Below are 13,304 nucleotides of genomic sequence, written 5' to 3'. Positions count from 1 at the left end.
GTCTCCAGGTACTATCACAATACAATCATCAAAATGAAACCACACAAAAAGCAACACAACGTAATGCAGAGAAGCCTATGCACAGCTTAACTACAAATCATGCATTTCCATAGGCTTACCCTTTTTTAGACTTTTTAAAAGCATTCCCACTTTTTCACTTCTCCCACCCTCAGATAATCAGCCAGTAAGACTCAAAATGTTGTATATTTTTGAAAAGAGGTCAATCAAACAGTCAGATTTTCTTTGTTCCACCGTAGACCATCTTGGGGTGATAATGTGGTGCAATCTCAGCTCTATCGCTAGCTAAGATTTTTAAGAAGGTTCTTTCATTCCCTTTTAAAAATAAACTAGCCAAAACTAAGTCTTGGCCAGACAGCAACACTGTTGATGTAGATACAGAGGGTAGTTAATGCATCTAAAGAAACCACTATGAGAAGAAAACATCATAGAAAAAGATTTGGAAACAGGCTGCAAGCAGTACACACAAATGCTTTGGATTTCAAAAAAAACAGGAGTGGGAACAAAATCAATACCAGAAAGAGCTGAATGACTAAATCAACACTCACAAATTTTCTTTCTTCAGAAAGTGATCACAAGAATGTTGTTCACCCAAAGAGGGAATAGAAACAAAATTGTTTAAAAAGTTTAGCTAAAACTTTTTCTTTCCTTAAGCATCATTATTTTGACTCAGAAATGCCCCTGACAAGGCATTCTTGGTCAAGATTGGTCCTAAATAAGTAAGAAAAGATGAGCACCTTTGTCAGGAATGTATTCAGAACTATTGTCAATTTAACTGCAGAATACGCTGCAAACAATAGCACCAAAATTTGGGAGTGAATCGTACTTTTAACCTTCACTGGCAACTTACTGCAGCACTACTTTATTGTCTCCTGCTGAGAGTACAGTCATACAAAGTGCCCAAGAGAGGAGCCGTAGTCCCATGGGAACATTTGCATATATCTTCTCAGCAGTGCAAACTATCACAGCCTTGTCAAATGCAGCCTCTCTACTTTGCACTGGCCTGCCACATAATAGCAAATCACATCTGGGTTCTTGGTCCTTATCTACAGTGTCCTCTGTTCAGCAAACAGGTTGTCCAAAACTCCAGAGAGCATCACTGATGGAGGACCTCTAGCTCTGAGAATCTTGCCTGTGGGCAAGGCTTTCCCAGGCAGTATTCCAGGTGTTCAAAGCCTCCACAGTGACCAAGACATACCGCAGGCCTTATTGTGCTTTTATCGTACCAATCACCTCAGCAGCGTTCATCCACGTCCATTGGTAAGGGTACTAAGAGAGACAGATGCATAAAACAAAATGTGTCCCTGCTCAGAGAGCAGAGAAAGAACGAATCCCTAATGACAGATGTCAGTCACACTGCATAATGCATAACTGGATGAACTGCAGATGCTGCTGTTTATGTTGAAACCAGAACAACCAAGACAGGTACTGAGGTGGAAAAAAATCTATTGGGATTCAATGAACAAAAATGTATTTAAATATATTTTTTATAACAAAATACCAAACATGAGAAGTTGTACCTTTGTCCTGAGTCCTGGTTCCGGCCAGAACAGGGTTAATTTCTGCAGTAGCCAGGACGGGGCATGGCCAGGACCCAGAGGTTATTGCTAGGAGATGGGAGAAGGGATTCTCTTCATTAATATTGTTACTGTTACTGCTTCCTTTCTTATCTCATTGCTGTTCCCAGTAAATTGTTTTTATCTCAACCCATAATCTTTACCATTTTTGACTCTAAGTCTCCTCTCCAGCCTACCCAGCGGGAGAAGCAAGTGGCATTTTGTTGGGAGAGTCTTAGTGGGAGCACTAAATTGGGAAGTACCATTTCTAAACCACGACAGCCCATCAAACAAATATCTCAAAAAATCCTGAAGCAATTCCTGTAATGAGTAAGTCTTTGTTATCAATCTTCTGTTATTTATAAATTATCAATAGATATAATAATTGAATAACTGAATTATCAATATCTGTTATTTATTAATTCTTTGAATGTCCAAATAGCAAGTAATAGTACCATCAACACAGGTTTATTGATAATCAATTTGTGGTTAATGTTTAGTGTCAAGCAAAGTATATTTTGATCCTGAACTCAATACACAATTGTGCAACAGTAAGCAGGATATAGAGAAAACTATGGCCCTTATAAAGGATGATCAAAAATTCCAAGGTACAAAAATTTCAAAGATATGGGAGACTATAAGCATGGGAAAAGGCAATGCTCCACTCATTTTCTTAAATGGTGAGAAGGTGTTACTCAGCTCAGCCCAAGGAAATATGTAAACAGAAATCCTATTCAGAAATCAAAGAACACACTTCTTCATAATTATCTGTTTTCTGAGTGCAAACTAGAAAGGTACTTCCTGAGCAGAGTCTGCCACTGTCTTTTAACTCTGAAAGCCAAATGGCAGAGGAAGAGTGAAGGATCTTGAATCACCACATGGACTTGTGTCCTCTCAAAGCACCATGTGGTTCTACATTGCTGCCATCACCACCTACTCATTCCAGCCTCTCTTCTCCACCCAAGCTTCTCCCTTGTTCATTTCCATTGCCTCCACCCTTTCAAACCTGTTTTAAAACAGGTTTTGACATTTTAAAATATTATAAAATATTTTGAAAGCTGTTTCAACCACTTGTTAACTAAAAGCCCCCATTAAAGGTGATAATGAAGCCTACTAGGAACACACAGTGTACCATCACAACAGTCCTTGAAGTTCATACCTGTTCAAGGAAGGACAAGATGCAGTGCCATCTGCACTGGTACAGTATTAGAGAACAGTAGCTGATTTCACCTTTCCTTTTGAGACAGAGATGAGCATACCATTTACCTAAGGTTCTTTACTTTCAACAGTCTCTCAGTCAGTAAATCAGTTCAACTTCCTAATGCCTCTATGAGGCTCCTGGTGTCCTTGCTGAAGCCCTGGCTTTGGAAATGAGGAACTATGGTTGTGAGAAACTCTTCTGCTTTAAGACTACACCAAGAATCTAAAGGAAGCCATGCAGGAGCATCACACGCAATACCTTTGACCACCAGAACAACTTTCTGTTCTTGCACACAGAAACATGCAGAAGCCAGCATGGCTGCAAGAAGATGTGTGTACACCTACGTACAACCCACTGATACCTAGCAGAAGAGAAGCAATTATTTCCACAGCTGTAAGGAGGTCTGCAGAGCAAGTAAGGATCTCCTTGATTATAAATAGCGTTGTCCTTTTTAGTGGCAGCTTATGCTGCTATCAAGGCACAGAGGAGGCTTTTTGTCTCCACACTATTTACCATTAAATACAGTCCAGTAAAATTGTATATAATACAATATACACTACACTTCATCATGGCCACAAAAGACTTGAAAAAAGGAATTAATCTTCTAGATTAGAGAATACAAAACAGGTAACCTGAGGGAAACTAGTTTATGTATGTATTTGGTAACAATGAACTGAGGAAGAGCATGAGCAGTCTTGGTTTGAATGAGTGGGTGAAACCAAAAAGAAGACTGAATAGAAAGGAACAGAGTTGTTAAAAAATACAGCTATGAAACTGATTCATGTAATATTCACTGACATTATCCATTCATTTGTTACTCCTATTATTAACTGTGGTTTTGACTTTATACAAACATCAGTTAAGACTAGGCCTCCATTTCAACAGGTACCTCAGTAGTTATGCAATTAGCTCTTGAACTTGATCTAATCAGCTTACAATTACAGTAAAAAAGCCCCGCTCCGGGATATGACATCACAGGGAGGATCTTCTTGTGATTACTGGCTGGTTTTATACCTGTTTCAGTTTCTTAACCAGTTAGGAAATCCCTGTTTACAGGATTTGTTGCAACTTGGCAGTTATCCACATAATGACTTCTCTGTCCTTGTGCAGATTCTTCTTGCCAAGCATTTGTCTTGGGCTCTTTTAGTCTTTCTCTCCATTAATGCAAAATCAGCCTGTCTGAGGAGGCAGTGACATCAGGAACCTAAATTAAGTGCCCTAAAAAGACACTAATCCTCTTTTTAAAAGGACTACATCCCAGGATTATTCTTAACCATTGCAAACATCAATGACCACGGGATGCAATTTCACCCTAAAGTGAGTGTGCCATTAGTAGTGACCAGACCAGGCAGCTGCCTGTTGGCACTGCCCACGTTGTCTGAGTGCCCTCTTTGCACAAAGACTGCTGCTACCCTCTCACACTGGTGCTACAGTCAGAGGTAAAGTAAAAGGAAATATACACAGCATGTTGTGATCATAACTTCAATCAGTCCTTTCCACACCAGTTTCCTTTGGAGATCATGGCATTAAAAGGGGTTTTGTTATTTTGATGTGTTACACAAGGTTTAGGTGATATAAGGAAAAACATTAGTGCTACTACCTTCCAACTTTTAAAATCAATAGGCAGTATAGCATTGTGAGCTTGCTATGAAATTGCATAGCAACATGCTCAGATGTAATACTATAGCTAATGAGAAACCTAAAGCTTTATCTATTGAGAATGCTGATTGAGATTATCTATTCATACTAAAGAAAACAAACATAAAAAGTAGCTGTAGACTATTCCAGGAAAAACATTTTGTAGTCTAAGACTTTTCTAAATACCAATTAGGATGTGTCACCAATTCTAAAGACATTTTTTGTCTTCTGAATAGAGTATTTCTGTTAAATACAGATATGTAGAAAATGTTACATTTATATTTTACTTGTAGCCCATGAAGCAAACAGGTTTCTCTTCCATAGATGCCAATTTGCAGTGTAGAAGAAATTTTATCTCCTGGAAGATCAGTGAACCCAGCTACTGAGAAAAGGGCCACATGAAACCAGATTTGCCAGCTGTGCCAGCCCATGGCCTGCTGTGACTGCAGTGGCAGCCTCTGGGATCAGTGAGTGCTGGGTGTGCTCCAGTGGGACTGTACACAATAAGGCAGGTCTGGGCAGCCACGCTGAAAACAAGATCTGCTCTGGGAATCTACACAACACCCATCCAGCTCTTGTTATAAGCAGCATATGGGGTGAAATGCAGTGGTACTTGGCTGGCAGACAAGTCTCTCCAGAAAGTAACTGTGCCATGGTTAAATGGTGGAAATGCAGAGCCTGGCATAAAGTTGGCTCCTGTGAAATAACTATGGGACATGAACAGAAAAACTATGCCCTCTTCCAGTGATCTTGTCTGGTGGACTAGCTTTTGGAAAACAAGAACTTGGAGAGCCCAGGCACCTCAGCTTGTGACTTTTGTTCCTGATGCTTTCAGTGACTCCCCATTTTGCTGGTGCCACAGGTAGGCCCTGTTGGACAGTTGCAAAGAAATTGCATCCTCCAGGCAGATTTTGGAGAAATGCTGGATGTATTTATGAAGATTTGTGACAGCCACAAAGCTGTCTCTGTTTTAAAGCCAGAGATAGAGGCAGTCATATAATGATTAGCATTCTGCAATTCTTGAGATAAATACAAGGGGGCAGTTGTCTTGGTGTAAGAGCTGACATATCTAATATGCAAAAAAAGCCTTTTCACAGCAGCCTGAAAAGGACAAGGTTTTCTCATGTAGGTGTATCTGCTGCCCATGCAAGGCAAAGAGAAAAAAGAAATGTCTGTAACTGTTTAGATAGCAATATAACCATATAGACCTCCACGAAGAATAACATCCTGAAACTGGGAATGGTGTTTTCCTGTGAAACTGAAAATGAGTACCTGGGTTCCTGTCCAGAGAAAAGTGAGATGACAAGTATCAAAATAAGATCCCTTAATGGCCTCCAGAAGCGAATAATTTGAGGTATGACAATTAAATGCAAACACTACTGTTGACTCAGAAGCCAGATCTCTCAGCCACAGACCTCAAGAACCACAGACTTCTTAGAAAAGTGGGGCAGGGAAAAGCATGGTTCAGTGTTTGTCATACCCCGAAGCATTTATTATAAGCCAGTTCTGGGGACATGTTCTCAATTCAAATGAGATTTTGGACTGGTCTGGTATCACTATTCTTTTAAATATTCACTGGGAAAATTTAGCCAAATTCAAACATGCCTAGAAGTTGCAACAGCTATGTCTTCATTATATGTACTACTTGGATTATAGTTACCTGATAACCTTCATAATTAGCGAGCAATTCCTCCTGGTTCATAAGCAAGCCTTATTCCTAACAGAATTTAACGCATATTAGTAGCCTAATCCTTGTTATTACACTTACACTATGTACAAACACAACCTTTTGTCTGATACACAGGGAAAAGGTCAATAGCGTGATTATCGGTGATTGCTACAGCTAACCCATAATAAAAAATTAAGTCCTCTGTTATATGTCCATGTACAAGACGTGGATACAGCAGGTAGCAGTCCCTCTGCACAAAGAGGGCCCATTAGGAAAGCAAAGTGTACTTATGCTTGACAGGCAGCCTTCCAAAACCAGATTCTGACTCCAGCAGAGCACCAATGGCTCTTTGCAGCTGGAATTATTTCTGTGCCATCTTTCAACTCTCAGTCCTCATCTCTGTCTCTCTTAACAACTTTAAATTGTACAGAAATAATAATTAAAACAAATAAATGTGAGCCACATGAAGAAGTGTACTACACTCTCACACTGGTTTTCTCATTCAATGTAATGCTTTTTAACCGTTTCATTTCTTGTGCTGTGTGTATCACACCATGTGGCATGGCTCCACTAACAAAATTATTTGTTCTGAGAGAGCATACATGCACAGGAGAGATAAAAACTTACTGACTCTCTGCTGTAACTTGGTCCTGATTCTCAGAGAGAAAATAAAACATGGTGCTCTCTTGCACACAATAAAGGCAACTGGAATGGGGAATGGATAAAGCAGCTCCTCTAAGGCCCTGTCACCTTGCACTGCTTCTTCTGACTCTTTCTAGCAAAGACCTTCTTCCACATCTGGCTTTGGAAGCAAATCTCCAGTGTTACAGCTTCAAACCTGAAGTCAGGTAATCAATCATCTGCTTAAAATGAAGATAAAGGATAAAGACTAATAAAAGATAAGCAGCTAAGATAAATAACTATGGATTTCTGGAAGTTCTTCATACATCAGAATGTAAATATAATATTTTCTAACCATTATAAAATTCTTAGAAAGAAAGAAACATCCCTGATTTTAAGGCCAGTGGCACATGTTTGGTTATCAGCTCTGCAGGTGGTTGTCTTGATGCTATTGCCTGTCAGGGCAGCTTAAAAATTCCCTGGGGGTGGTAACATGACAGAAAACTGTTCAGCGAAGATAGAAATGACAAAGAGGGAATTGAAACATCCTTTCACTTTTTTCTAAAGATTTGCTGTTTTCAATAAAAGGCAATATCCCTGTGCTGGATACAATGGCAGAAATGCAAGAATTTAATAGGAATCTCCATGGAGGCAAATATACTTGCTGTGTTCACTTGGTCTTATTCGATACTCAAAGGTTTATATTTACTTCCAGACTTGTTCTTTCTGAGTCAGATATTTGAGATATTGAGCTTTGTTTCTCCTACCTGAGTAACAGCTGAGATTTTTCTCGCTTCACTTCCACTTTCACCCATTCCAAGTCCTCGGGAACATTTCAAAGGTACTTGTTTATATTGAAAAGTCTACTTCTAATACATTTCAGTGCAATTTTGACAGAAAAAGAAGTTGTTTGACAATAAGATATATAATGCTCCTTCTACTTTTTTTCTTTTAAGCAAAAAGAAATTCAAAAACTGCAACTGAGAATTAACACCTGAATTTGTTCATCAGTCTGGCTCTGAACCTTGTTAACAGTTAAGGTACTTTACAGTTCACCACAGTAGACATTTGCTATTTCCGCTAATAACAGTAACATGCTATAAACCAAAAGGTATTGTTTCTATAAAACTGTATTCAAAGCATAGTCCAAATTCAAATATGCATCAATATTTGAAACCATGGTGTCACTTCATACACAGATACCAGTTACAGTGCCAGTAGCAAGCACATGTTCTCTGCTTTCAGACCTGAACTACTAAAAAGTGCAAAGAAAAACTGTGATACTCACACATATCTGCTTTTCTCAGATTTTTCATTCTTATGATTTTCACAAAGAATGAACAGCAGGGGCATTCATCACTCTGCAGAAAAATGAAAAAGTTTATTACCTGTATTAATTTTAAATTGTTTATGCTTCATAAAACATGCTCTCTCACAAATTCCTTTTGCAATTTTCAAAGCCATGCAGCAAAATTGAAAGATGAACTGCTTGCATTCCTTTGGAACTTAAAATCACGTCTATATAGAGTATTAAAAATGGAAAAAATTGAGGGAATATTCTGCTGTGTATATATGTCATTGACAGAAGAAATAACTTTTTGTGGCACTGTCTGGTGAGTGAGGCACCATCAGCACAATGCAGCGCAACATGAAAAAGCAGATGCCAGAAAACAGCTTTGGAAGAGATGTTAACAAAACTTCCTACTCAAACCAGATACTAGATATTTGCAGAAGGATCAATAGCTGAAAAGTCAAATGCAGAAGGAAAGGAAAATAACAGATCTGACTCAAAACAGTCATTAATTCTTGCAGATTTTAGTACCTGAAACTTTAGCTATTGCTTCACTGAAAGCATTTCCTAGTTCCTCTCCCTTTCTCTGCTTGCAAAGTGACTCCACTGCATTCCTTAAGGGAGTTATGTCACTCCTCTCCTTTTTCCAGTTAGGAATTGATCCAGGTGACAAGTTACAAATTCTCCTATCACTCTTAAATTATGATAAGCTGATTTTGGTCTGTTTTTTTATGTCTAACTCCAAAAGAGAAGGCATGTTTTAATGTCATCTGTCTGGGTTTAGGTTCTGGGTGGAAAAAGTCTCCCCTCATCCCCCTATCTCTAAGAAGCCTCTACTTTTACTCTTGATGCTCTTTCAGTGGTTAAGGGAAAGGGGAAGAGCAGAGAGGACAGTCTCTGTCCTTGCTTTCTATGCACACTTTCCACACAAAGACCATTGCCAGGTTCTGTTCAAAAAGATGAATTTGTAGATGCTTAGTGTTACTTTGACCAGATTGGTTAGACATGCACATGTGTTATTTCTTAAGCCATGGGGATGCCCCATTTGAGATCTGCAAGCATCAATGCACATTTATCTCAATACATATCCATGTATACGGAGAGAAGCTCTATAATCTCCATTATACAACCAGGGAAGCAGGGCACAGAATAATCAAATAACTTGTTCATAGCAAACTGAAGATTAATTTCAGAACTGAGAAGGAGACAGAGTATGTTCATTCCCAGGAACCCAACAGACTGTTTTAGGGCTTTCCCTCCCACTTATGTTCCATCAAACAAACAAACAAAAAAGACACACACCACACCACCCCCCCAACTTCTGGGAGAGATCATGATTTTTTTGTGCATCAGTCATGGACAAATATAAAACTAAGACTATCACTATTAATTACTGTTTTTAGGCAGTGACTCCCCCCCTATGTGCATCATTACCAGGTGGCTGCTAGCACAGCTACCTGGACACCATGTATGTTTATAGACCCAACTGGCAGATGCTGCACTGTGAAAGACCACAGCTTACATAATGCTTGAGTCAAACCACAGATTCATCCCAAATTCACAGAAAGCTCCTGTGAGGCACTTCAGAATGGTTCCCAGCCTCCATGTGAATCACACACTGTGGCTGAACTTCACTACCAAGAGTGCCTCCACAAGGCAACTAACACCAGCAAAGGTATAAGTCATCCTTACATAAATAAGTAAATACATACAAGAAATTAGAAAAAAGAGTTCACAAGTCATCTTCTCCCCACCAGAATCCCAGCCACAAACCCATCCCAGGCCATTTTCAGCTCCGAGTTTTCACATCCGTACCTCACGAGCACTCCAGTATGAGCCCATCCTGCTCCCAGCTGCATACAAGTCAGAGATGGATTGTCACTTCACTGTCAGAGGCAACAATTGTGATTCACAAACTACCTCTTCAAACCTGCTGAGGAGCAAGTGGTTTATCTAAGCCCCACCTTCTTCATTGCATGAAAGGGAAAGTATGAGAAGAAAAGGGGAGGGAGTTTGCTGGGTTTATTTGATAGCTAAATACCAGAGGTGTGTGTTTGGGGAAGGCTGTACACACCAAAGTGCCAAGAGTTATCAGCAATTCAAGATAAGGGGGTGATAACACACAACACTAATATATGGATATCTATGTTCTAGAAGCTTCAGGAATCAACAAAGCAGAGAAGATAATAGTAGCTACATGTAGGCACACAGCAACTCAATCAGCAAACAAAAGAATCATAAATGAAATAACTTTAGAAGGCCTTTTCTTCAACCAAATTGCATTTACTTTCATTTTCTTGGAGATAGAGGGGCTGAAGTTGCTTACTGGTAGATGTTTCCCCAATTTAATTTGTATATTTGTTAGTGGGATATAAATTTCCTGCTTTCAGAAGACTTCCACAAACATAAAACTTCAAGGCACACATTGATTCCTCTTAAATGTTAACATCTTGATATTTTAAACACAATGCAGTGTCATCCAAAATGACACCAAAGTCTTCAAATTTCTGGCAGAAGATTGTGCAGCAGCAGATCAATAGCCATTGTATGGGTCCAGCTACTAACATGCCCAGACATCCAATATGAAACCACCTCTTCAGAACTGCGGGAGGTGATACAATATGCTCAGAGCAGCCACAACCTGTCTTCCCCTTCCACCGTCAGGTCAGGAAAATATACAATAGGGTCATTTCTGACCTTACAACTTTTCTCTGAATGAAAATTACTTAAGTAAGCCACCATTTTAGGATTAGGAATCTACCCTCAATAACCTTTCAATTAAAGAGATACAGAAGCTTCTAAAGAAATGTGGCCTACAGGTTGAAGGAGGGGATTCAGCCCCTCTGCTCTTGTGAGACCCCACCTACAGTGCTGTGCCCCAGCACTGGAAAGATATGGACCTGTTGAAGCAAGTCCAGAGGAAGGACATGATGATGACGAGAGGCAAGGAGCACCTGTTAATAGCCAGACTATGGAAAAATATGTTTTCCCCTTAGGTAAACCCTTCCCCTCCCATACCCCCCCAGAAAAAATCCACAAAAACACACACACACACACACACAAAAAGAACACAAAAACAAAAAAAAAGCACAAAAAAAAAAAAGCCACAACCAAAAAAACCCCCAAACCCTCAATAAAACACAACCAAGCAACACTGAGAAGCTGTGGTTGTTTGATCTTGGCTGGATAGCAGGTGCCCACGAAAATCACTTTATCATGCACACCCCATCCATTTCAGCTGGATGGGGGAGGGAAAACTTAATGAAAGGCAAGTGGGTTGAGATAAGGGCAGGGAGAAATCACTCACCAATTATTACAAAGTCAAAACAGACTCATCTTGGGGAAATAAGCCTAATTTATTACAAATCAAATCAGAGTAGGATAATGAGTAGGATAATGAGAAACAAAACTTAAATCATAAGACATCTTTTCCCTACCCCTCCCTTCTTGGGCTTTATTTTGCTCCTGATTTTTGGTACCTCCTCCACCCCAGCAGCTTCCCTTTCTCCAGTGTGGGGTCTCTTCCACAGAAAACAGTCCTCCATGAACTTGTCCAACCTGAGTCCTTCCCAGAGGGAGCAGTTCATCACAAACTGCTCCAGTGTGGGTCCTTTCCATTGGGGTGCAGTCCCACAGAAACACACCCTTCCAGCGTGGTCCCTGCCAGCAAACCTGTTCCAGTGTGGACTCCTTTTTCCATGGGCCCACAGGTCCTGCCGGGACCTGCTCTGTCACAGGCTTCCCATGGTATGACATCCTCCTTCAGGCTCCATGTGGGGTTCTCCAGGGATTGTAGGTGAATATCTGCTTCACCATGGGCCAACAAGGGCTGAGAAGGACAGCCTGCTTCACCATGGTCACTGGACAGCCAGTTAAATAGTTATTTAACAATTGCTTAGCACAGGCATCAGGGGAATCTCAACTCCAAAGTTAGAGCACCTCTTCTCTCTTTGTATCTGCAGGCCTGTTTCCCACATGCTCTCACTCCTCTCTCCCACTGCAATTGATGCTGCACAGGGTTTTTTCCAGTTTTTAAATGCATTATCCCGGAGGCAGTACAGCTGCCCATGGGCTCGGCCCTGGCCAGAGGTGGGTGAGTCTTGGAGCCAGCTGGCATTGACTCTGCTGGAGAAGGGGAAGCTTCTGGCAGCTTCTCACATAGGCCACCCTTGTAGGGCTCTGCTACCAAAAGCTGGCCATGCAGAGCAAACACAGCAGTGCTCAGCTGAGGTAGGGAATGACTGCTGGTGGTGTAACACCAGCCAGCAATTAAACTCCAAATAAGACACCCCTTCTCCCCGCTCCCATCCGGTAAGGGAGGGACAAAAGGAGAGATCTATCGGTTGAGATAACAATTTACTGAAAGCAAAAAACAGAGGGATAAAAAACACACAGTAACAGCAGAAATATTAATAACAAAAGTTTACAAAAAAAAGAGGTGTTTTACCCAACAAAAAATGTGTTCACTAGCTCAGCTTAGTACAAGGAAGGAAAAGGATGGGCCAATCTCTAGGCCGCTGTCACCTCTCCTACCCATGGGTTCTCTCTGCAGGAATTTTCTCCACAGGAAGTGCTGTGAGGCATGGAGCTGGAGAGAGCCCGTCCCAGACATTGGCTGTCGAGTGCCTCTGCTTGAAGAAAATCTAATAGTAGTGCCAGAACTGGCTCTTGGGACAAAAGTAATTGAACATATGAGACACCATGCCAGTGCCTGAGAAGCTACCTTTTCTGGTTTCCTTCAGATCATCTGAGATTTTAGGGTGCACCATAGATTCTGAGATGCGACATACAAAAGGTAAAGCAGGCTGTACAAGACATCTACAGAGAGCTATTTCCATTGTCTCAGAAATATGTGTTTTCCAACCAGTATGAGGCTGGTAAAACCAGGAAGGAGCAGGTGCTCACCATCACTGAAAAAGTTCACAGGCAAAATCAAACAGAGTTTCTAATCCTGACAAAAATATTTCCAACAAGGAACAACAGATGAGAATTGAAACTGCACCAGAGTTCCTCAGAGCCTGCAGAATTTCCAAAGCTGCTGAAATGCCCAGAACTTTGCAGTCATGGGAAGACTTTGACAACTATAATGATATCCTCCCTGGCACGCATTAAGGAGTCAGCCATTATACCCATTTTGACAGTTCAGGTACCTTAGTTTGAGTCCATGAGTGGCTGCTCAAATAAAACAAGGAGCAGGATTTTAGAATATAAGGCAGAAATTATCTATGTACCTTGTTGGAAAATTTGTGGAAAGAAGATGCTCTTGTATAGCTCTTGTCTACTTGTTTAGGCTCTGAGGGACTCCTGTAA

At 40.6% G+C, this 13,304-nt stretch overlaps 1 protein-coding gene across 1 annotated transcript in view; it reads right to left on the bottom strand.

Moving 5' to 3' along the window:
* The window catches only part of LOC137475767 (cytosolic phospholipase A2 epsilon-like), a 35,269-nt gene extending 24,009 nt beyond the window's left edge, over window positions 1–11,260 (bottom strand). Inside the window, exons 1-3 of the mRNA XM_068193438.1 lie at window positions 11,123–11,260; window positions 9,810–9,924; window positions 7,992–8,064 (exon numbers count right to left, since the gene is read on the bottom strand). Coding sequence (XP_068049539.1) covers window positions 7,992–8,064; window positions 9,810–9,836 — 100 coding nt within the window. The 5' untranslated portion in view covers window positions 9,837–9,924; window positions 11,123–11,260. The remainder of the gene's footprint in view (window positions 1–7,991; window positions 8,065–9,809; window positions 9,925–11,122) is intronic.
* Between the last annotated feature and the right edge of the window lie 2,044 nt (window positions 11,261–13,304).

This window comes from Anomalospiza imberbis, chromosome 6, assembly GCF_031753505.1.
Source record: "Anomalospiza imberbis isolate Cuckoo-Finch-1a 21T00152 chromosome 6, ASM3175350v1, whole genome shotgun sequence".
Classification (NCBI taxonomy): domain Eukaryota; kingdom Metazoa; phylum Chordata; class Aves; order Passeriformes; family Viduidae; genus Anomalospiza; species Anomalospiza imberbis.
This window is presented reverse-complemented; position numbering and strand designations above follow the sequence as displayed.